This window comes from Rhyacophila brunnea, unplaced genomic scaffold (assembly GCF_057557595.1).
Source record: "Rhyacophila brunnea isolate RB1 unplaced genomic scaffold, BYU_Rbru_1.0 scaffold_8, whole genome shotgun sequence".
Taxonomy (NCBI): Eukaryota; Metazoa; Arthropoda; class Insecta; order Trichoptera; family Rhyacophilidae; genus Rhyacophila; species Rhyacophila brunnea.
Window position 1 is genome coordinate 44,397,600 of NW_028233350.1, and position 26,740 is coordinate 44,424,339.

Genomic DNA, 26,740 nt, shown 5'->3' on the forward strand with positions numbered 1-26,740 from the left:
CTGGGATCTTGTATGCTTCCTTCTTGGCGGGCGGCAGCGAGGGTGCCTTCTTTGGTTTAAAGTCAGCATTCCTCTCTGCCGACCGGTGAGATTGGGTCTGTATGTCCTTGCAAGGGAATTTTGGCGCTTTTGAATTGAGGGCCATTTCCCTGAGGGCTTTTAGGTCCTCATCATCGTCGTTCGTTTTGTGGTCGTCAGCTTGGGCGGGAGCGGAGGCTTGGGCTTTCGAGATTGCCAGCGCATGCTCTTGAAACGCAGCCAGCAACAAGATATGAAGCGGTAGGTATTCATGAAGCAGTGGCGCTTTTATGCTGGACAGCTTGCGCAGCTCCGCCTTGATGTCGGTATTGGTTTGATCCATGGTAGGTATGTGAGAGATAACTCGCTGCTGGTGTTTGGTCTTGGTAGGTAGGTGCTTCACTGGTAGTGATGGTCTTTTTGTAGAGTCGCTGTGTGAGCGGCGTATCGGGCTGATTTTTTCTTTTTTGTTGGTAGCGCTGCTTGCAGAATGGTGCGATCGCAGCTTGATCGAGGCGAATATCGGTCGAGTCGGAATAAGTAGGTAGTTCGCACGGAGCGGTCAGGAGCGCTTGACGTGCGACTGGTCGCGGCGAGTGCCAGTCAGCGAGTCGTAATCTTTAATGCCATGGCTATATTTATACTTATTTAGCGGGGTAAATTCCTGGTATCTTGTCTTCCGGCTGCAGAGTGGGGGGGGGGGGGGGGGAAGGGCGAGATTCGTCTTGCTGGATATTTATGACTGATCTTTAAAATTATTTATCGGTACAATTTTGTTTTTTAATTGTTACCGTGAATTATCAATTGGTTTTTCGTCTTTTTTCGCATTTGCGTCAACATCGTACAACAATGTTGCGTTGTATCGGCTTTTTTCGTTTTCTTACTGGCCGTCTAGTTTATGGTGCTGATTTCTTGAAGACGCTTCGTACACTCACGGTGGCCGCGCGGCATAAGCGTTGGACTATCATGCCGTGGGTCCCAGGTTCGAATCCTGGGTCTGGCAAGTACACATTGTTTTTCAATATGTGTGTGAGTCAGGGTATGGACCTAATAGGTTGAGCAAGTGGCTGACATCCATTTCTCGTAAAAAAAAAATCTGTTAATACAAACCTCTACTCTGTGGAGGCCCAAATGATTCTATTAGGATCGGACATGGTCGGAAAGAAAAAAAGGTTTCAGTTTAAGCCACAAATAAATTGTTTTTAAGGACTATTACAATATGATATTAAGGGAGAGGGTTGTACCTACAGAGGCACCTAGCGGAAAAAAACGAAGCAAGCTTGCAATTTGAGACATATTTTGGTAATTTACAATTTCAACTGTATTATTTTATATGTTTTCAGATAAGTACATATTATGTAGGTACTTATCTGAAAACATTAAAAAGATTTTTTTTAAGACAAAGATAAACTTACAATTATTGTAAAAAAATGTGAATTTGTTACATATTTAATTCCCCAGTTACGTTATTATTATCTACATTATATTTTATGGTCATATTTATCTATCATTAAAATTTAGTTTATAAAGTTTTCAATTTTTCATCGGACTTATTCATCGTTTTAATATTTTTTATATTTATTTTAAAAAACATCGATCTTTATAAAAAATGTGTATAACTTGAAATCCTTTTTATTTGTAATGTTGATTTGTACTTTTTGAAAGTTTGCCCCCCCCTCCAAGAAAATATGGTCGCCGTAACAATAAAATAATAATTATTTGATTATAAAATAACTGTCATCATTCTCAAACTCAACCATGTACATGACTTGGTTGATCTTCATGCGAGCGATGGCAGTTTGGCGGGCATTCAATCTTCTGAACGTTGGAAGTAGACTCAACAGAAACTGAGTATTGTGATCGTCGTCATCAGTGTTGTTCCTCTTGGCTTGTGTTGAATCAATGTCAACTTCTTCTGCTTTTCTCTTACCCAAATTCTGACTCAATGACGATACTGGCCTAAAAAATAAATTGAAATGTTTTCATTAATAAAAACAACCATTTTCAAAGCACCTATTTTATAAAGACTATGGAAAGACAGATAAATTATGTTCACTGAAGAAACTTTTTTTTGTGATTTTACCGAGGCTTTGACCGGGACTGTCATATCGCCTCTTCTCCTCTAGAAGGGGATCCGCCGATCAGATCCTCACTCCTATTCTATTAAAGAACTTTCCAATTTCAGTCTCTTTTTGCTTCATACTTATGGCATTCCATTCTACAATTCTAATTTGATTTTTACTATTCATTTTGTTGCAGAACCTCCCCCAGAATTTCTCCTAAATGTCCTTCTATGAATAGTTGCTTAATGATCTTCTGCCAGTCTTCACCTTTTAGCAAGACTTTCATTATTTCCCCCATCGCATTAACATCTGTCCTCCCCTTTGTCTTTTTCCTATTTTTTTTCAGGCTTTACGCTACTATCTGTAGCTGTTATTGTTGAGCCTGAGGCTTCTTCAACCACTTCTCCTTCCTTTTTGTTTTCCTTTATTTTTGTAGTTATTTCGCTTTCATCTCTTTCCACTTTTTTTTTTGTTTTAATATGTCAGCATAGCTATTACTTAACATATTTTTTGCTTCCTCAAATGTCATGATTGTTCGATTTCCGAATTTTGGTGTAAATTATTGACATGGTTTGTTCGATTTCTAAAAGAATGCTTTCAACACGCACCTCACCACAACTTGTACTGTTGCTAAATTATTCACACGAAGTTGTTTCGATTTCTAGGCGCGCGCTTCTCAAGCCGCATTGCTAATCTCACAATCATGCTCATAATACAGAATTTTCTTGAAATTTAGAAAAGAATAGACCTCGAGTTCATAATATGTATCATAAAAAAACATCATGGCAAATATAAAATGTTTCGATTAAGTCCAACTGACAATTTTTTTATGCGCGGATGGATTCATAAGCGTATTTTTATCTATTCCTCAATAGTCAATACCATACTATAATGGTAAAGTAATTTTACATTTATTTGCCAAATATATTTCACTATATCAGGGATATCGAACCTTTTAATTGTTAGGTGACAAAAGACTAAAAAGGGTGCCAAGATAATTTTTAAGGAAATTCGTGATAAAGACATTGATTCGAGAGCATTTTTTATATATATCTTCGAATTTTACAAATTCCGTTCACAATAAATCAAGAGCTTTTTTAGGTGTTTCCCCCAAAAATTCCGGAATGTTTTGTTGTCGTTCAGGCTTGGGTTATACAATTAATTCGCATCCCAGCAGAATTTTCGCGCGTGTCAAACGTGCCGTAGATTCGCCACTACTGCACTATATAATGTAAAAACTAAACTAAAATTGACAAAGGATATTTAAAAAAAAATGCTATCTCTGGAATTCTCTAATGAAAGCGTCAAAATGTAGCTTTATTCTCTCTTTTATGGTAATGTCATATTTTTATAGTATCATTACGACATGTTTATTACCGAGATATAAACGGTTCCATGAATAAACACATCACGAAGAAACAAAAACAGAAACGGTTAAAAAACAGAACAGCGATAAACAGAATTATGACATTTCAGGAAAAATATAACATTATTAATATTGAAATTATCGTATCTCCATATTATGTTGTACAGATTTATAGCACAGGATTTCAATACACCGTAAAAAAAAAACAAAATTATATAATGTGTGCATTCCTAATCGTTGGAAAGCCTCAATTAAACGGGACTCAACCCGGTGTTGCCGGCAAGCTAGCTATATCTTGTCTTAATCAATTTAATATTCTAATAAAAATGTCCACAATGCTTGGCTGACTAGTTACCTACAACAAAATTGTGAGTTTAATTAATAATTCTGTGGAGTTGTGAATGATTATCAAAATCTAGCAGATAAATTATTGAGGTTTTTACGCCGAATGGCCAACATGCAGTGATCATAATATATATTAAATATTTAAATATCTTTTATAGGTTTTTTTTTATATTTTAGGTTATATAAGTATTTAATTAATAAAAAAAAAATTAATAAATAGACAAGACAAAAATTAATGTTTTATTTTTCCACTGATTGTTCTGTTTTGTCACTGTTCTGTTTTGTCACTGTTCTGTTTATTCATATTCTGTTATATAATATTGTTCTGTTTTGTCCTGTTAGCTACCTACCTATATATACATATACAGATGGTTCAGACTTATCACCCAAAGACATCCCAAACATTTCATTTATGACTGTTGTTTTAAACAAAATTTTTACGATTTGCTGTCAAAATATCTATTATGTACATATATAAAAACGTAATTTTGAAAAACCTCAGAAACATATAAGTACTTATACCTACTTGTTATAAAATAAAATCTATAAAAAAATTGGACCGAGTGGGACTCAAACTCACGTCTTTCATTTTCCGGGTGAGTGCTTTCACCTCTAAGCTACGCATACGCTTATTGGAATATCACAGGTTAAACTTGAATATAAGAAATAGTTCGCATGAATCATAGACGGATCGAGGTTATAGATTTTTCAAAATTATGTTTTTTCTACAATTCTAACATTCTTAAAACTTATGTATATTCGGTATTAAATAATAAAAAGTAATAATATTATATAGGTATTATAATCCATTCATTATAACATTAAACCTAATCAGTCAATACATCACACAAGAATTTAACAATACTCACATATTTCCAGAAGATGAGCTCGGTTTGTAAGACACGTCGTTAGAGTTATCTACGTTTAGTGATGTTTCTTTGTAATGTTCTTTATGACTCTCTACAGGTTCCGCTTCTACTTCATCGTCTTCTTGGGTTTCTAAATGACCTTCTTCATCCTCATAAATATCTGGACTGTTCGGACGCTGTGACTTTTTCTGGTTGATCTTACGTGGTACAAACACAACACAATCTACAGGGTCATTACGGCCAGGGGGGATTACTTCCAAAAATGGTTCGGGTCGGTATTCAATATAAGACACACCTTCATCCAATTCGTTTAGTGAGTTTCCATGCGTGGATTTGGACCTACAAAAATATGAACATTATTATTGGTTGCGCCGATTGTGAGCGATTGTCATCCTTATTTCCCCACCGACCTCATAATTCCTTGGTATTGTTACAAGAACAAACGATAGGCAATTATGAGTCAAAGAACACCGTAATTTCAAACAACAGGGAGTTCCACCTACATAGCGGACGTGAGCGGGCTTCTGATAGCTTACCGTCGCTAGTAATTCAATTGAAAATACAGACCAATTCAGGAGTAACTTCAGCCGTTGCGCGTCAATCAGCTCGAGACAACAGCGGTGTGTGTACTGTCGCACCGCGTTATACAGAGTGATTCAAAGTTAGCTCAAAACATATCTGTAAGACATTCGTTCAATCATACATACAAATCAGTATCATTATCATTATCATCCATCATGTGCCGCGAACAGGGTGACCATGCCCGATCCTAATATGACCATATGGACCTCCACGGGCTGCAGATTTGTATTAACAGATTTTTATTTGTACGATAAATGGATGTTAGCCACTACTTGCTCAACCTATTAGGTACATACACTGACTGAACACACAAATTAAAAAACAATATGTGTTTGCCCGACCCAGGATTCGATCCTGGCACCCACGACGTCATAGGCCGACACTCAAGCCGCTCGGCCATCGTGGGTAAATGGAATTTTAAAAATTAACACCATCTGTAAATTGTAGTCTTATTTCAATGAAAACAAATGCGTATGACTGACAGAGTTTAGTGTACACAATTTTTGGCGGATCTTAACAGCCTACCTTCACCCTTCGCCACTGCCTAATAGTAATACAATGGCAATGAAAGATGTTAAAAGCGCGATAATAGACTTATTATTTCTTATATTTATTGATTTATATTATATTATGGCCGGATAATCCGAAAGCCGAATAAACGTAAATGAATAAAGAAGTAGGTAGGTAGGAACACAATTACTTATAGTGGAAGGTAAACAAATATAATCTAAATGATATAAGGTAGGTGTATTTTAATAACTTAATTCATATGATTGTGCTGGAATCGATTTATGCATAAAAAATGGGTACCTATACTACGAGTATTACGATAAGCATTTACTTTTATGTGTTTACCTTCCACTTCCACGTTACACATTCATATTCCGTTATGGTTATATCATGTTCTGTTTTGTCCGGTTACATATATAAACATCTTCAGATGGTTCAGACTTAGCACCTAAAGACATCCCAAACATTTCATTTTTGGCTGTTGTTATGAACAACGTTTTTACGATTTGCTGTCAAAATATCTATTATGCAGGTTGGGGCGTGGGAACTTCCTTTTTTTAAATTGAAATAAAAAACTGTACACGTTTCAATTTTTTTTACTCCGATTTTTCGCTTGTCACATGACACAAGAGATTTGACTTTACGCCATTTTAAAAATAATATATTGTAAATATTGCCATCCACTGTCAATACACTGATTCAGTCGAATTCGGCAGTTTCGGTTCACTCTTTCAAGCATGCCGACCGGTACATTGGCAATTTCAGGTTGGATGTTGTTCTGCAGGTCTTTCAGGGTTTGTGAACGATCGTTATAAAACCAAGGATTTGAGATAACCCTACAGGAAATAATCACAGTAGGCTAAATCAAGCGAGCGCACAGGCCAGTTCACGTCCCCTCTCAGGGAAATCAGCCGCCCGGGGAAGGTTTGTCTCAAAAAATCCATTGAAACCTAGGCAGTGTGAGCTGTGGCCCCATCTTGCTGAAACCATACATTGTCCACTTCCATTCCTTCGAGACCAGGTAAAAAAAAACTCCTGGATCATTGTCAAATAACGGTCAGAATGCACGATTACAGCACAACCGTTTTCTAGAAAAATGTAAGGGCCGATGATCCCTGTTCTTGAAATTGCACACCATACCGTGACACGATCCGAATGAAGGGGTCTCTGATGAAGTACCTTGGAATTTGTTTCACTCCAGTACCACTTATTCTGTTTATTAAAAGTGTTCATACAGGCAGTGTTTCCCAACGTGGGGGCATTGTGCAAATCATAAAATTTTGGTACATTTTCTTTTGTTAAAAAACGAATTTTCGAAAATATTTTTTTGATATTGCAACCATGACTTCCGAGAAAATTACTGTTGCCATTCCCATCATAATATTTATATACATAGTTGAATGCGGCGCTTTAGCGCTGTAAATGATTTGTTACTAAAAATAATTCGTTTTGATATCACAAACTTGACCAAATTAGTACCTCACATAAAAATTCTTTGCAGCTCACATCAAGCACAAGGGTCGCACTAATTTTCTTCTGAGTTGCACATCTAATAAAATATACATAGGCATGGCTTCCACATGCGGAGGGCTGACAGGGCTCTAGCCTGAGGACCCGGGCTTAAGAGGGGGCCCGGCGTGGCGGATCGACCAGCCAAGTGAGATAAACACACAACACAAAATTGCACTATAGTAAAAAAAATGTTAATCTATTTCATGTATGCTATTTCACATCACACATACTAATATTTTGAAATATCAACTTGTGCGATGCAATTTTTGATTATTGGTTGACGATATTCGACAACTTCGTAATTCAAATAAAATTCAATACAAAAAATCGTTATAAAATACCATACATTTTACTTCGAACACTATTTGGAATACACACCTGTAGATCGTCACAATGCCATTAACCTTAAGTGGGGTGGCCCGCCGAAGATTGTAGCTTGGGAGACCGTTTCAATATGTGGGGGCCATGTACATAAGTTATAATATAGGTACTTACATACGAAAGTTGAATTAAAAATAGTATTGCCTATGTATATAGTATTGCAATTCATTTTTTTTCAGAATTTGTTAGGACTATGAAATTTTGATGGGGGGGACATGGAGATTTTTGAAGCGTTGTAGTGGGGCATGGCACAAATAAGGATGGGAAACACTTGCACTAAGGCGAAATGTGCCTCGTCAGAGAACACAAGTACGTCGTTGGGCAAGGTGTCAATCAGCAGCTCACATTATGTTTGTGTGGTTACATAATCACACAAACTTTAAATCCAGCCCCTCTCATTGAGCCCTTCTTCTCCCCTCTGTGACCACAACTAACTTCACCATGCCATTTAAAAAAAAGAAAGTTCCCACGCCCCACCCTGTATATAAGAAACATAATTTTGAAAAATCTCAGAAAGATACATTCTACTTATTATACAAAAAATCTATAAAAAAAATTGGACCGAGTGGGACATACCCTTATTGGACAGGTTAAACTTGAATATTACAAATAATTCGCATGAATCATAGACGGATCGAGGTTCTGAGATTTTTCAAAATTATGTTTTTTCTACAAATCTAACATTCTTAAAACTTATCTATATTTGGTATTAAATAATAAAAAGTAATAATATAATATTATATAGGTATTATAATCCATTCATTGACACATTAAACATAATCAGTAAACACATCACACAAGAATATAACAATACTCACTTATTTCCAGAAGATGATCTCGTTTTGTTAGACGCGTTGTTAGAGTTATCTACGTTTAGTGACGTTTCTTTGTAATGTTCTTGATGACTCTCTACAGGTTTCGCTTCTACTTCATCGTCTTCTTGGGTTTCTAAATGATCTTCTTCATCCTCAGAAATATCTGGACTGTTTGGACGCTTTGACTTTTTCTGGTTGCTTTCACGTTGTACAAACATAGGGGAATTACGGGCAGGGGGATCACGGATTTCTTCCAAAAATGGATCCGGTACGTATTCAATATAAGTCATACAATCATCCGATTTGTTTACCGAATTTCCATGTGTGGATTTGGACCTACAAGAATATGAATATAATATTATTAATGTAACTATGATTAAAATATGTCATTTTATTTTTCTTTGACCATGCCCGATCCTAATAAGAATAAGTATTCAAATTCAAATTCGAATTCAAATTTATTTATTTTACATATAATGAACATAACAAACAAAATAAATTTAAAGCGTTCATGACATGACATAAAAGAAGTGTTAACAATTTTTTAAATATATATACAGCGCAATGTGAGCTAATAATAGGTACAATAAGTTATAAAATAAGAAAAGAAATAAATAAAAGTAGATGGAAGCACATAAGAGTGAACTATTGATAGACCGTGTCGATAGGAAGAGAAGCCTCAAAGCGGACCATACTCATGGTGGCATCGTCCCTGGACTCGTCATCCAGGGGGATGAGTGCCTCGAGCTCGACTCGGTACTGGTGTATCCGCCACCCGGTTTCTCGATACCGCACAAGAGGCTCGTCGGTCTGAGATCAAGCTTTAATGAACGGTATGGAGGACCCCAAGGGTCCAAACCCCCCTCGATGGTGACGAAGTTCCTCCAGTAGTCCTTCTTGGCTTGAGTAATTGCTTTCTTGTAGTCGTATCGGGCGGACTTAGCCATGTATGCAAGAAGATCAATAGAGGCAGGTGGTTGCTTGAGTCAGCGCGCACGTTGATGGACCTTGCGTGTTTTCCTGAAAAAGTCGCGTAGGTTCGAAACTTGCTGCGTCCACCACGGCGACTAGCTGGGTGGCATGGGCTTGCAGCGTCCGAGTGAAGCTTCGGCTGCTCCGGTGATGTCTGCAGTCAGTCGTGAAGCGGCCGAGTGCAGGTCCGGAAAACGGTATCTCGAAGTCCTATCAAGCTTTTTGGAGAGCGCCTTTTCAAACTTTTCCCAATTTCTGCGTCTGAAACGCGTGGGCGGGAAAGGGGATACGTCAGAGACGCCATCGTGCGAGGAGTCACCGGCCTGCTCAAAAGTGATCAACCGATGATCACTCATGGAGGCGCTCGCATGGACCCTCCAGCCCCTGATACGTCTCGCGACGGACTCAGTGGCAAGGGTGATGTCGATGTGAGTGCTTCCGGAGTTTGCATGCGACGTGAAAGTCGGCATGCTATTCGGATCATTGAGGACGACCAGGTTGTGCTGGTGCACCAGCTCCTCGATGACGAGCCCCATTCATCGTTGCCCTCTGAACAGGAGATCAATCGCATCATTAGAACGTTGATTGTTGGCAAGGCCCCAGGCCCGGATTGCATTGACAATATACTTGTCAAACGCACATGGGCCATCGCCGCGCCAGAAATTACCAAACTTTTCAGTGACTGCATCAAGAGCGGCACGTTCCCCGACTGCTGGAAGCGGGGCTTACTGAAGGTAATCCCCAAAGCCGGCGGTCGAGAGCCGTCAAGCCCCAAAGCCTACCGTCCTCTAACACTCTTGCCGGCTCTCGGTAAGGTGCTGGAGAAACTTCTGTGCTACAGGATTGAAGCCCACCTGGAAGAACATGCGCCGCTTTCTGATAAGCAATTTGGATTCAGAAGAGGCAAATCAACGACAGACGCCATAAGAAACGTGATTGCCATCGCTGAAAATTCTCGCCGTAAATACGTCCTAGGAGTTGTCCTGGACATTGCAGGTGCGTTTGATAGTATATCCTGGCCTCTAATACTTCAAAAGCTTTGGCTCAAGAGACAACCAGGAAAATTTTTCGCGTCGATTCAGAGTTATTTCACGAATAGATCGATCGAGTTTCGTGTTGGTTCTACCACAATAGAGAGGCGCACCAGCATGGGCTGCCCCCAGGGCTCTGTCCTCGGGCCCCTCCTGGAACGTGCTCTTCGACGATCTCCTTATGATCCCGCTTCCAACCGATTGCACTGTCATCGCCTACGCTGACGATGCGCTGCTATTGGTGGAAGCCGACAGCAGGGCGAAGATTGAGAGTGCCGTCGGCGAAGCCTTAAAGTCAATTGAGGCGTGGGGTAAAGTAAGCAGACTATCTTTCGTACCTTCCAAGACAGAAGCCATTGTCCTGAAAGGACCGGGACGACTAAACTGTAAGCGGCCACCCACAGTCCGCTTCGGTGACACGAGAGTGAAAGTGTCAAAGATCGTCACCTACCTGGGCGTCCAAATGGATACTATGTTAAATTTCCATCACCATGCCTTTACCCAAGTCTATAAGGCTGGGAGGGCCTTCCAGAGGGTGGGCCGTATGGCTGGTGATGGATGGGGCTTAAAAGTAAGGGCGCTTAAGATTGCCTACGGCACCATTTATATGGGGATCGCCGCATACGCTGCTAGTGCGTGGTGCTTGCGTATCCATAAAAGTGTCAAACTACAATGAGGTCATTGTATACTTCTTAAACCGTGGTCCAATGTTTCTGTAGTAGCGTTTTGTGAAGCATTTTTAACACACTTTATGATCGGCGCACGGAATTAGGACTCTAGAAACAAAAACGCCAGTTTCTGTTTCATAACAATGTTGACGAGTTAATTTTTAACATTTTTACATTTAAGATTTAATGAATCGCCAACATTTTATGAAAATACGAACCGCCGCATTTATTTTTAAACCACTCAAATACACTCAATATAATAAAAAAAAATACAACAGCACTACATGAGTAGTAGGTCGTAGCTGAATATAAAATAAGAACGATAATATAAGAGAAACATACTTTTAATGCCATATAAATACATCAGAAATAAAACTGAGTTCGCATGAACGTTGATTTACAATATAAATATTACCCGCGTAATGTTAGTTCATTTTATAATTTCACATAAATTAATAATAATGTGAGATTTAAAGAATAAACATACTGCTTTGCACTTTTAACAAAGTGAATTACCCAGACGTTTTTCTGACGCATTTTTCGGAGCATAAAGCCATAAACGGTGACATTTATATTTCTTTATTGATATTAAATCAAACTTTTTTAAGAAATATAATAAATAAACAAGGACATATTTAATTTACCTTCTGAGAAGTTCGACGTTTCAGTCGTTTTAAACTAAGATATTATCTTAGCTTATGGCCTTCGATGATTAATGTAATCATGAAGGGACGCTTTACGACCTCTACGTGGCTAGGACACGTGTTCCTGATGCCGCCAAAGAGTGTGACACTTCGTACCCTTATGGCACAGCCTCAAGAGTTCCGTTGCCATGGCCGGCCCTCCCTCACCCTGCAACGGTGCCACAAAAGCGACCTATGTGGTGCAGGTCAGACATGGCGGGAGGCGCAAGAGTTGGCGATGGACCGAGCGAAGTGGCGCGAACTTGTGCTTGCCCTATGCTCCAATGCTGGGTCGTGACAGGGTGAAAGAAGAAGATCTTCTCTTTATAGAAGGTAAACCATTACGCACTACCAGAAACCGCCGAAGAATTCGGATCGACTTCGAAACTGCTGTACGAGATAGTGTAGATCGTATCTACAAGCGGCACAAATCTGAATCCGACCTCATTGAGGCGGATTGGAGCCTCATAAAGAGTGCGATTGTGTCGTCGGCTCGTACCGTCCTTGGTACCAGAAGGAGTGAGCAGCCAAAGTGGATGACTGACGAAACGTGGGTTGAAATTGGTGAACGAGCCAGACTGAAAGCCCTGAGAGACGAGGAGACAGACCCCGACCGATCCGAGGACCGCCGGACTGACTACCAAACCCAAGACAGGGTAGTCAAACGATCCGTGCGGTTGGACAAGCGCAATTTTATGAACCGGCAAATTGAAGCGGCAGAGGAGGCAGCAAGCAGAAATGACACCAGGAAACTCTTCCGAATCACCCGTGAAGTCTGCGGCAGGCGACCACCGACTCCCGGAGCCATTCGTGGTCCCAGTGGAGCAATAGAGTCTGACGCAGAATGCGTCAAGAAGATTTGGAAGAATCATTTCTGCGGAGTGCTGAGCCGCCCACCCCCTTTGGATCCGTTTGACATATCTGCGGAAGCTTTACTTTTGGACATTCCCCGAGCGACCGACATTTCCGATTGCCCGCCCACGCACACTGAGATAAAATCGGCTGTGAAAAGGCTCAAGAACGGAAAGGCACCGGGGGGAGACGGGATTCATCCAGAATTCCTCAAGTACAGCTTGAGCGCAATCCTGCACCCTATGTTTCATCTGATGACAAAGGTGTGGGAAGAATAGCGCTGCCCAAGGGACTGGGTGAACGGTGAAATCATCACACTTCTTAAAAAAGGTAAACCTCTAAGCTGCGACAATTACTGAGGCATTACGCTACTCAGTGTTCCGGGAAAGATTTTGGCAAACATCATTTTGATGAGAATAAGGGACCCAATAATGCACGTCCTCAGGAAAAACCAAGCCGGGTTTCTACCTGGTCGAGCGTGTGCAGACCAAATCCACAACCTTCGATGTCTTCTTCAGCAGAGCCATGAGTTGAACAGTCCGATGGCTTGCTGCTTTGTGGATTATGAGAAGGCTTTCGACAGTCCGCACCGCCCCTCCCTCTGGATGATACTGGGAGCATACGGGATCCCTCCCAAGATCATTGCCATAATCAAAAGCCTGCACGAGAATAGCGAATGCTGTGTCAGAATTGGAGACACTGTCACGGAATGGTTCGGGGTCACGACCGGAGTCAGACAGGGTTGTGTCCTTGCACCGTTTCTCTTTATCATTCTCTTTGACTTTATACCACGGAAGTCAATACCACCCGACCGAGGCATACCTGTTACCCCCACGGTGAAGCTATGCGACCTGGAATACGCCGATGATGCTGTCCTATTCGACAACTCAATCGAGGGCATTCAAGAGACAATCGACAGGTTGCATAACAACTCCTCTCGCGTTGGTTTGAAAATCAACGCGAAGAAAACCAACGTCTTGTGCAATAGTACCTGTCCTGATCCAGATTTCCCTCTGATTAGCGATGGACAAAACATCGAGAGCGTCGACAGCTACAAGTAGCTGGGGGCATACATCACGGGAGATGGCATTTTGCAGAAAGAGCTCGCTATCCGAAAGGGAATAGCTGGAGCAACATTCAACTCGATGCGGAATGTCTGGGACTCACGATTGTACCCGGTCAAAACCAAATGCCGCCTATTCGACGCTTGCATTCTGACGGTGCTGCTTTACGGTAGCGAATCATGGCACCTTACGAAGGCTCAGAACAACCGTATACTGAGCTTCGAAAACAGATGTTTGCGACGAATACTGGGTGTGCGGTGGTATGACTTTAGGAGCAACGAGGAGATAAGAGAACGTACCAAGCAGCCTCTCATCACGCTGAAACTGAAAAGGCGACGTTGGACCTGGCTCGGCCACGTGCTGCGGATGCCAGAAGAGAACTTTAAGCTGGCTTGCCTGTTCTTCAAGCCGACCGAATTCCGGCGTCCTGGAAAGCCGCTAAATACAATCTACAGAGTGTATGCGGCGGAGCTACGGGATGCTGGTTTGACCTGGAACGAAGCAAGAAGACTGGCGAGCGACAGGGATTCTTGGAGGCGCCGAGTGGTGTCCATATGCTCCAGTAAGGGGCGGATATGGGCAAATAAGAAGAAGAAAATGCTATTTTGAAGACCACCGGCCGCCACTGCTCTTGAGTAGAGTTACAATGCTTTCTTGGTCCATTTGAAAAACTTACAAATATGAAAAAACACAAAATATCGGTAGATTTCTTGAATTTTGAAAAAAAATCAAAAATTCAGTATTTTTGTTCAGTGTTTCTGTACAAGGGATACTTGATCGAAATATAAGAGCATATCCAAACACTGTTATTTGTATGAGGCATAATTGAACATGGCGGCACCCGAGTATACAGACTCGCACATAATTGAATGAACGCTAGAATGGTAATAAACGGTTTTGGCGTTACGTTAAACGGTAATAAACGGCATTCGATAGCCCATTTCCATGGATAGGCCGAAAGGCATGCGCGAAACTACTCGGTGTAAAAATCAGAATTAAAAAGATGAAGCGAAGTGGAAGATAAAGTAAACAACTGTAGACATGACTATAACCACAGAGACGTATAGGCATATAGGCCGATTAACATGTGTAAACTTGAAGACCTCGCCAGCTAATCCCTATGGCCTATGAACACAACAATTGACCCGTTTGATGGTCCCCGGCAATGACATTATTAATGGACAATGCACTCAATACAGTAGCTAGCAATTAACAGCGACATTCGCACATGTATAGGTAGACGTCACGCAATTTCCATTATGCGATATCACGCATCGGGAATTTATAGCAATATCACCTTTATTGTAATGGCGTTAGAACAGATAATGCCATTCGGCAGACCCGACAAAAAAATGAGTGTCATTTTTATTCCCAGATGATTCGTCCATATTAATGTCATTGGTCACCGGAGTCAGAAGATTATAATTTCTCTACTGAATACATTACAACTTCATTTTTACTCGATTCCATTTCTTATACGAGTACATACTCTCATTTTACATTTCAGTAGGTATTTACTATTTATGATTTAAGTACACTTACGTTACACCTAAATTGTGTGCAATTACAGGCGCAAGCCATTCCATTTCTCCGAAGTGTATCCATTCGCTCTTAATAAGTCCAAAATTTTTTCCCGGTGTTATGAACGACTTATAATTTCCTTGAAACCTGCGTCTCAGGACATTCCACTTCTGTTTGACGTCTTGGACTGAAAGATAAACAAATCATTTTCCATAAACGATCATTTTACAAGATTCGATAAATTTATAATAATTTTAGGACTTCAAACAATATAGGTAAAGTTTATATTATTAATTGTTAATTTGTTGTCAAAGCATTCAAATCTGGTTTTCATATTACAACAGCACTCGAAGTGGATAATTTTACGAACCGGAGCGCCCAGTAATTTTCCAAAAATATGAACGTATTTGTGTAATAATTTTATGTCTTATATAAAAATACTCGTAAATGTATTCGATATTTTGTTATATAAAACTCAGACTGTCATATGGAATAACCCCCGTTTCAGACGGGACACCGGTGTCGCGCTCGTATATAATAAGGAGGCCTTTGTATTTGAATAAAGGGGCCTTTGTATTATGTTTATGAACGCCCAGAGCTAATGAGTCAACGCATAATTTCGCGATATAAATTAGAACATAAAACTGGCTGCGGTCATAAAAACATGTGTTAATTCATCATTAACTCGGGGCGTTCATAAACATAATACAAAGGCCCTTTTATTGGAATACAAAGGCCTCCTTATTATATACGAGCGCGACACCGGTGTCCCGTCTGAAACGGGCCTAACACTCATGAGGCATTAGGGTATAAGTAATTTTGTCGGCGCCGCAAATGAAAATTCAGGTCTTTGTCACGTCAAAAACATGATTCCGATAATTTTCGTATAAACTTTAAAAAATATATTTTAAGTACCTGAATCATAATAATTATATTACTTTTTATTAATTCACGAATAGGAATGCAAAATTTCGTTTTTTCACAAGAATTAATCTATAGCTAGAGCTTAAGCCGGGCTCCGGTGCGTTCCGGTCCATTTCAAGCGCTGATTAAAGAAATTACAGTCAAACACATTGAGCAAAATATATCTTGAAAGTGAGATATTGATATTATCTCAGAAGAGGTATATAATATGGGAAGGGACAAACATCACGAAACAAATTGACGTATTCACACCTCGACGTTCGGTCTCCGAGTGCCAGCGAGTCCAAAATTTCGTCGCGCCTATAGTTCAAAATTATTTGCCGTTTCACTGAAGTATCGCCTTAACCAGAGACGCAGCCACTGGTAGGTGAGCATATTTATTAGTTGTTACAACTGCATCCCAGATGTCGCCGTAACGCCAAGATGAGGTAGGCATGCGTCCTGGGTGAGATGGGAGGTTGATCGCCTTGACAAGCTGCGAACTCACCTACTTAAGTTGTCCGCACACGACGACGAGGCGTTGCAGATGGCTCAAACAAGCGCTACGGCGGAAGTGTGGACAGGTGTGCCGAAAAGAATCGCTTACAATCGTTGCCCATGCATGCTGTCGACCCTACCGCCGTAGCGTTTGTACAACAAAACGACACTTGCGGACTGACACCCGTCGTGAGCAGACGCCTAACAAGCGCTCCGATACTCATCCAGACCTAATTCTACCTTCTGAAATACCTACAACCGATACTCCGCCGATCACCGATACCCCGAGTACCAGAGATAAAAGCAATAATTCTAACGAATTACCAAATTGCTTCTAACGCCGCAAGTATCAAAGAAGACCAAACTACTTGACGACATCATGGAGCAGATACAATCCGAATTAACCAGACTCGGAAACTCCAAACCGACCAGGCTCCGAGACTTCCTGACGCTGCACATTCTGCTGCTGACGGCCTATCAGGACGAAGCCAAACCATCACTCCACGTCAAACCACCCATCCGCACACACATCAGGAGCAACACAACAAAGAACACGCCACGAAGTACGACATATACATGGATCAACCAGAGCTAGAAACACACTCACCGAACACCTCCAATCACGCCCGTCAAGGAAGTAGACCCTCTCACACCCACAAGGAATGAAGATAACCGGATAATCATCGTCATGCGGGGCTTACCGATTGGAATCGACACAGAAGATATCGCAAACGACTTAATACACAGAGGCTTCCCGATCATCAGCGTCCAGAAAATGACCCGGGGCAGGAGTCAACATCCGATGCTTCTTGTCTTGGTCAAACTCCTGGACAATGACAGAGGGAAGCAAATCTTCACTTTAAGACACGCACTATACCTCAGGATTAAAATCGAGACACCAAGACGGAGCACTAACAGCGGGCATCAATGCGCTAGATGCCAAAAACACAATCACACCACACAGGACTGCATCTCTTATCCCACCCGCCAAGACCAAGTCGCACCTCCTACACACTACAACAGCCCACAACAGCAACAACACTAACACCATGACACACAAAAGTCGAATGAAATTCTACAACAATTTCTCAACGACTTACTCGCCCAGAACAAACGGATGCAACGACTGGAACCACAAGCAAAAACCGAAACACAAACCGACGAAATACCTCCTAAGAATTCCATGCACTGCCTGGACGTAACCAAGACAGACCATCCTCTAGATTACATCGATATTGTGTTCATGCTCGACCAAAATGAGCACGTTGACCACACTGACCGCGAGGAGGCTCCTATCATCCCAGAAACCCCTAAACAGTCAATTAAGAAGAAGAACAAAAAATCCAAGAAGAAGACAAAACCATCGCAAAACCCCGGAAGCAACGAAGACCATCTACCAAACCTCACAGACGAACAAAAACTCGGCCTGCTCGACCACAATGAGCACGCTATCCTGACAGATGGTAATGATTCCTCGGAAGAAAACCCGCCACTATCAGACAACCAGCAACCTGACCACACTGATCTTGCGAAGGATCCTAACACCTCGGAACCTCCCAAGCAGTCAACTCCCATCACAGACCCCGACAAGGAGCATCAGATGTGTAATGCCGAGCTACTAGGCTGGACGACGGATATCTTGAGGACCCATAAATCCCGATGCATAGAATCAGAAAATGAAAAAAAAGATACCTTTATCGAAGCAATAACAGAGCTAGAACAGCTCATAGCTATCGGCGGCATACCATTCGACGACCCAGAACTCCATGAGGCCCTAAAGCCAATCGTTGACAGACACGTTGAAGACATCGACCCCACAATGACAAAGACGGACCTCAATGAGGTACCTAGCAATCACACAGACTCAGTCATACCGGACCCAGACCAATCAACAAACCAAGTAGCACCTCCTACACACTACAACAGCCCACAACAGCAACAACACCAACACCATGACACACAAAAGTCGAATGAAATTCTACAACAATTTCTCAACGACTTACTCGCCCAGAACAAACGGATGCAACGACTGGAACCACAAGCGAAAACCGAAACACAAACCGACGAAATACCTCCTAAGAATTCCATGCACTGCCTGGACGTAACCAAGACAGACCATCCTCTAGATTGCATCGATATTGTGTTCATGCTCGACCAAAATGAGCACGTTGACCACACTGACCGCGAGGAGGCTCCTATCATCCCAGAAACCCCTAAACAGTCAATTAAGAAGAAGAACAAAAAATCCAAGAAGACGACAAAACCATCGCAAAACGCCGGAAGCGACGAGGAAGGAGACGAGGAATACTCGCTCGCAGAACTTGGCCGAATGAGGAACATGAAGCACTGAGCCCCCATGAATAAACGTCAGCCAACCGGACACGACGGATTCATGGTAGTGATGAAGAAAAGGAACTGGAAAATCGTGGCAACTCGGTCTTGAGTCGGCGGACGCCCTCGTTTTGTTTGTTCACAAAACACTCATAACTTACTACAGACCAAAATCATACAGACCTCCAACCTGGTCGGTCGCGAAGCCACCGAAGCCAGGTTCATCCAACTGAATAAAATCATGCTTAACTACAGACAGGAACATGATATAAAGGGGATTGGCCATAAAAATCGCCTAGGTGGCCCAATTAAAAAGCAGATTACCCTAAGTAGTAACCTTGCGCGGTGTACAGAAAAGAAAAGTGCTACGACGCGTAATCATCGTATGTATACAACTTTAGTGATTGGCTAGAGTGAACGCGCGGGCAGCTGGGCGGCAGCAGCGCGTGAAACTCAAACGTATTACCGTGTATGAAATGCCCAAAAAAGACACTGTCTACTAACATTTCACACACGGTTATACGTTTGAGCTGCGCACACCGCCCGCTCGATCACTGTGTTCTAGCACTTAAAAGGCGAAGACCCTACTGCAGGAATAATAAAGTGAGGTAAGGTGGTTGGGTAGGGGTGAGTGACAAATATATGCGTAAGTCCGGCTAGTATGTTGACAAAAATATATAGGCGGAAGTCGGCGCTGCATCGAATTTGCCGCTCGCAACCAACTGATAAGTAACTGGGGGGCAACACTGCGATACCACACGTGGTTCGCGGGGTGTCGCAGAGTTGCATCCAGGATTGCGGGGTGTCCAGAGTGTCTCATTCTTTGCCATGACGCGAGCGGTAATTGGGTGCATACACAGTAACTCACCGCAAAATCTTCGTCGAGCGCCCATGGGTCCTTGCTGGGCCAGAGATTACCTCTCTATTCGGTTGAAGCTAATCCCTAAAGTTAGCAGTTGAGCACCTACGGAGCCTATTGCCTTAGTCACTGCAAAAGCTAACTATAATGCTTTTTAAAAAAATGCGGCGTCTTATTGCGGACGTGAAGATCTCTTAACATGGTTTTAGCAACCAGTAGTGTCACGTGTATCGCGCGATACATCGGCTCGAGCGTGAAACGACATCGCTATGGCAACAGTACGTATATCGTATGTGGTTATTATGCATGTCGCTGTTGTCTGTCTCGAATGCCGCGCTCGCACGGCTAGCTTAAATCCTTGTCCACATGGCGCGTTTTGACTCGCGTGCATTCCAGGTACATGCGACCTCATTGAGCCGTCCACGTGTAATCGCTGCGCGCCACTACTCGCGCGCGGTTGAGATACAAGTGACCGCATTGAGCTGTCCACGTGCAGTCTCGGCGTATCGCGACCAGACACGCGCCATTTGGATAAGGTGTAAGAGTCGTTTCATCATATTGGGTCGATACTCAATATACAGCGACACGCGAGCATGCATAGGTACGCGAAATTCAGTAATATGGTTTATTTTCTGATTTAAACTTGACCATGTCTTCTGGTTATACGGGTATCAAAGATCATCATACCAGCTCAATATTACAGCGAATGATTTATAAACTTTCTTCGTGCTGTTTTAAATCATGTTTTTAGTCCAAGTCTGCTCGTTAGGCGAATTGTACTATGCATGAAATGCCAGTGCCGAAAATGTTTTGTCTTTCCAGGCTATGGGGATGATGATAAGGAACGAGGGTAGATAGACTCAAATGATATTAGACAGATGGTGCGCGAATTAATATAAATACCCAGTTCTATTTCTTCCCACATAAAGATTTATAAACATAGTTATTATTCAAGGTTACAAACGTAACATGGTAATGACAGGTGGATATCAGGTTTCAAAGATAAAATTTAATACAACAAAGAAATGTAACGTAAACAAATGCTGATTCTTGGGAATTACGTAATCGAACAGTGTGATTGATTTTACAAGAATGACTCGAATGGAGTGCGAGGAGTCGAGAAATTGTTAATAGTTCAAACCCTCGTTTATACACAGCTATTTTTATACGGGTTACAATGTTAAAATGTATTACTCGGTTGACATAGATAATTTGCTTGTGAGTTATTATTTTGCAACGACGATGAAATGCAGGTTTGTTTTTGTTTCGTAGATCGTAAATTGTAAATGTAAAAGGAGACCAAAGGTTGGTATGACTTCAGTGGGGTATGCCTGATTCCAAATCAGGTGTACGTTCATTTGAAATGAAGAGTATGTCGACTATCCATGATAGCTCTACCAACAAATCCTACCTATAACCTCTCCGCGGGGGTCCCTAGGCAATGCAACATGCTGTAGCAGATAGAGGAGGGTGCAAGGCGAATCATCGACGCCTAAAAACTGGTACATTTTGGCCGAGGGAATGAAAATCCCTACAGAAAACCAGGGCGTGTTCATGGATCTAAGGTGGCAGCCCCACTAGTGAACTCGGGTGCTGTGGGATTATCACCTGCACACCCTAAAACAAAAGATTAACTCAAGCACAGGCAAACCTCGGACTACCGTTTCCATCTTGACGACCTCGCCTGAATTCGGTAAACGATTTTGTTTTGGAACCTACAATACCCGTACTCTAAATGTCCCTGGAAAGGCCGAGCATCTTTCAGAAATACTCTGTCAATACAGGTTAGGTGTTCTCGGGATCAGTGAATGTCGACTAACTGGAATTGACGAGAAGTTTATTCGTGGGTTTCGTTTAATGTACTCCGGACATGCCACTTACACGACACCACGCGACGTAGCGGAGTCGGATTGCTGATGTCCAAGGAAGCTTGCAAGTGCCTCACCACCTGGGAACCTATCTTTGAACGCCTAATCCGTCCTAATTTGAAGACCAAGTTGGGCTCCATCACTTTTCTGCAGTGCTATGCTCCCATAGAGGCTGCCAGCGATGCAGACAAGGATACATTTTACGAAAGTTTGGCGGAAGCCGCTGGAAATATCGCCAGCTGTGATCGCGCAGTCATTCTTGGTTATCTAAATGCTGAAGTAGGATCTGATCCCTCGCATGGACCTTTTGTGCTGGGAAAATATGGTCGTGGTCAAATGAACGATAATGGTTCCCGTCTGGTAGATTTCGCCCCAAGAACGGCTCTTCCCCCATAAAACCACCCACAAAAAAAACATGGACATCGCCAGACGGTAATACAAGAAACCAGGTCGACCATCTGGTTAAAGCAGTGGTCTCCAACCTTTATGTTACTACGCCTCCCTTTAAAAAAAATCTAATCTTGGCGCCTCCCCCCCTTTATTTCATTAAATAATACAGACACTTTTTTAACACACAAGTTTTTACTACTTACTTATATTAAATTCATTTTTTAATAAAAAATTTTTTCATGCGACGAATGAGCTTGTTTATTACCACAATCAATTTTAATAGAAGTCAACCAAATTCATCATCGTTCATTGACAAAAATTAATGGATTCTATCATGGGCTCCACATACTGAATAGGGCCCACAGGCCAGGATCTTTCACCCATATATTTAAAATATTTAATAGCCCCGAAACAAAGCAGCGCCGCAGGCGACTTTTTTTACTAATAATAAAATAATATGAAAAATGCATTAGCAAACTAATAAAACTAATAAACTAAAAAAGAAATAGATTTTTGTTTGCTTCAATATATCTGGCGTAGAAATCATTTAAAAGTGGAGACATGTATTATTGTTATATTATATTAAAGAAATCACGTCAAAAACAATTAAAAAAAACAATATCACACCCTGCCTACACGCTTCAGTTGACACTTTAGCTACGAGTGACATTTAAATTTGAGGTTATTGTTTTCATGCAACCAGCGGTCGTTTTGTGCATTACCGAAACAGAGCGTTTGCAAAAGCACCATTTTTAAATTTCTCCGCTCCAAATATTTTTTAATAGGATTTAAATATATGTATTATGTATTATATATTAAAATAAACATTCATGCACTGAATTTTCACTGTTACGTTAAGATATGAAGTTTTATTTATTTGTAGATATTATGGTATAAAAATTAATTTATTAAAAAATTTTGGCGCCTCCCCTGGCAATAGATCGCGCCTCCCAGGTTGGAAACCGCTGGGTTAAAGCGAAGTATCGGCATGAACTGCTAGACGTGCGTACATATAGAGGTGCAGACATCCACAGTGACCACGAACTCTTAGTACGTAAACTCCGTATGGATCTTAAGCGAGCCCCAAAACCCAAAGGGACGGTTAGACTCGATGTGGAAAAACTTTAAAGTACCCGTGTGCGTGCCACTTACGACCTGACCTGCAGAGGCGCTTACGTGATGCTCTAACTCTTTCTGAAACGCCTTCCATCGACTCAGATCCTGTGGAAGGAAAGTGCACATTATTCCGTGATATGAACTCTGCAACTGCTGCCTTAGGGGAGCGGCATACGCGCAGGCCGGACTGGATGTCACCTCATACATGGTAGATGATTGAGAAGAGGAATATCTTGAAAAAATGCGGGACAATGGTGCATACGACCGACAACGCAGCGGAGAATACCAGACAATGGACCGAATGGTAAAGCGTTCTGCCCACCGCGATAAGCGCCGACGCCTGCATGACCTCGGGATGCGGAATCGCAGGCGCTAGTTTTACCTCTTTTCCATTTGAAGTGTCGTTAGTAACACTTACAAAATACGTCTTCTGTCCACGATCAATCGCTACGTCTACGCTCAATCATGACAATAATTTATTATTGACAATCATCCATACGCGGAATAGCATCCGGGAAAAAATGTCAAACCGACCGGAATGCCGGGACGCCGAGACCAATGTCTGAAGCCGGGACGTATGGTAAGCCTACTCAAGGATATTCCACGGTTTTGAGGCAGGTGCGCAAATATAATAATGGTATTAGGAGGGAGAGGGGTTGGTTTACCATTTCTAAGACATCCGTTATATAACAGTAATAAAGTATTGTGCGGAGGAAAGTGGGATTATTTAATTATTGTGTACTGATTGTGTCCTTTTGTATCGCCCGCGCCGCAAAACGTTTATTTTATTATCATTGAGGTACCTAATATTCCAATCAACGAAATAATTTGTGTTATCGTTACTGGAGGAGCTTCGGATCCAAAGACCACCCCCTTTCTATACGTTTATTTTTTAAGGCGATCTCTAACGGAAAAATATCGGCGAGCCCAAAACTCTTCGTATTACAGCGCGCGCCCACTAGAACGTCGGGATGTTGCGTACCCCTATCCCCCGCCCAGGCATACCGCGCTGACTGGCTTCTACATTTCGCACGGCGGAAATGTCGACAGGCGAGCAGAGGGTCAGATACTGTGTTCGGCGGTTCATGTCGGCGCAGATGCTTACTCGTCAATATGGTGATAATAAATAGTAATAATACTAGTAATTATAAAGTAAAGTTAACATACCTCCTCTACCAAGACATTTTGCTACGTCATTCCAAGCTTCCTCGCGCACCCTGTGATTTTTATAGGTCGGATGCTGTGAATCGTAAAGTGTGGGATACCCTTTCATTACGTGAATTATGTCATCGAAATCCATGGTTTCAGTTTAGTCGTCGATTTGGTATAAATTACAGAATTTACCACAATACTTTTTAGTAGAAATTTCGACAATATTACGACAATGAATACGGCTCGACGCACGGCTAGCTCGGGCTGACTCAGCTGACTGGCGAACGGCGTGCCTGCGCGGTTTTCACACTTTGGCAACACCGGCCGGCTGGCTGCAGGCGAGCGTAACAAGTGGTAACGTATTATACGCGTACCTTAGTTCAACTCGAACGGATCTAACCTCAATTATAATTTCATAATACGTACAGACCATGTTAGTTAGTGGAGTCATATTAATATTAACATTTATTTTGTCGAATACAAACCACATATTAATATGAAAATGGCACCCTTCTAATACAAAATATTTATATACTTACAACCAATATGGAAACCTTCCACTTCAAAAAAATGATCGTAAATTAATTGATTTTTTTTTGCGGAGGACAAAATTTTAAGACTACAAAAGGCCACGAGGCCCAATAACGCCCAATGACAGTAGTGTATTGAAACATTAATGTAATTAGTAGTACAATATAAACAATTTATATCCGGTGCTCTAAATCCCAAATGGTACGGAAGAATTTTGGCAACGGCTGGTTTAGGGGAGTGAGGGTAGCCGCTACCCGCTACGCAAAATCGTTTCGATAATAATCAGTAATATTATGGATACACTGTAGGTTCAGACGATAAAAAGTTAATTAATGACGGGCTGCATAATAACACATTAGTCCCGAATCGTTGCATTGACCTGGTTGTCACCATGAAAAAAACTAACACTGTATACAATTTTATATTATGTTTCGTTCCAAAAACTAGTCATTTTATCAACGACACGTCATCAAAAGTGTGACGGGTTTAAATACCTGAGGGTCCGCACGGGAAATTTCACAGACGGAGCTCGCTGTTGTGTTAGTAAATGGCTGAAACAGTATTCAACTCTTTGCATAATGTCTGGATATCCATGACAAATTGTGCTTGCGACGTATACTGAATGTGCTTTGGATGACTCAGAAAAGAGAAGTTAAGTGGCCAAACCATACAGCCTCTCATCTTACCGTACACAATGCAGACCCTGTTGGGGTAAGTGTGCAATGGTTTTCCTTTACTTCCATCCCTCCGTGTTCCGACGCGTCGCGACGTCCTGGAAGGCTGACAAATGCTATAAGTATAGTATATAACCGTGCAGCTACGGAAGGGACACCGGAAAAATGCACGAAGACTGCTAAGCATGACCCCTCTCTGTTTGCGTGCTTGACTGGATTACTCATAAACCAAATTGACTATGATATACAACACCTGGGAAAATGTAGTCACAAAACCGTCCTAACACCAGTTCGACCGATGTCCGTTAAGGAAAGAAGTAGGACCCGAAATGAATGGAAAGAGCTAGGGCAGTGTATCTAAACGGGACGTTCCCGTTTCATAATAATGATGATGACAAAATAAATATCGAAAGTGGTAGGGCAGATCGAGGTACTGTTGTCCACATAATAAATATTGAATAGATTATGAAATATGTTAGACAGTGGTGTAGATAATGCTAAATAAAATAGCGCAGGATCATAGTTTTTAAAGGTACAGTTCGGTTATGAGGAATACAGCGGAAAACACATTTTGAAAATACCCGATATACTGGATTATTTGTTAGTTTAGGTTAGAATGGGTTGGGTTGGGTTAGGTTAGGTTTGATTAGGTTAACCTAACAAATAATCTAGTATATCGGCTATTTTCAAAATGTGTTTGCCGCTGTATTTCTCATAACCGAACTGTACCCAATAATAATATATTCATTGACATGTTTTCTTTTTCAAGTAAATGGGTAACGTTTAAGAATTAATACCCTCGTCGCCATCATGAAACAAATTGACGTATTCACACATCGACGTTCGCTCTCCGATTGCCAGCGAGTCCAAAATTTCGTCGCACCTATAATTGAAAAGTATTTGCCATTTCACTGAAGTATCATCTTAAAGATAACAGCAACATAATTTTCTTTATTCACGTGACCGAAAACTCGTGAAACAAAATCGTATAGATGAAAACAGCTGTCTGGATGTTTCCGGAGAGCTGCCACTAAACCACAGACGAAAGCGGCGTAGCTTGGTAGACATGGGAGAAGCGACTGCCGATAGAGCCAAAGGTTGTCGTTATATGCCGACCGCCCCGGTCTGCAATGCGATACCTAACAACGTTGCCGGCGATCGCGAAT

General features: G+C 41.6%; 1 protein-coding gene across 1 annotated transcript; it reads right to left on the bottom strand.

Moving 5' to 3' along the window:
• Nucleotides 1-490: 490 nt before the first annotated feature.
• LOC147064280 (uncharacterized) lies at nt 491-24,674 on the bottom strand. The gene is made up of 5 exons (XM_085958841.1): nt 24,385-24,674; nt 15,274-15,439; nt 8,465-8,797; nt 4,662-5,000; nt 491-1,977 (listed from the first exon to the last, which is right to left on the bottom strand). Exons 1-5 carry the CDS (start codon nt 24,515-24,517, stop codon nt 1,734-1,736), a joined length of 1,215 nt encoding a protein of 404 aa, XP_085814967.1. The 5' UTR covers nt 24,518-24,674; the 3' UTR covers nt 491-1,733.
• Nucleotides 24,675-26,740: the final 2,066 nt, after the last annotated feature.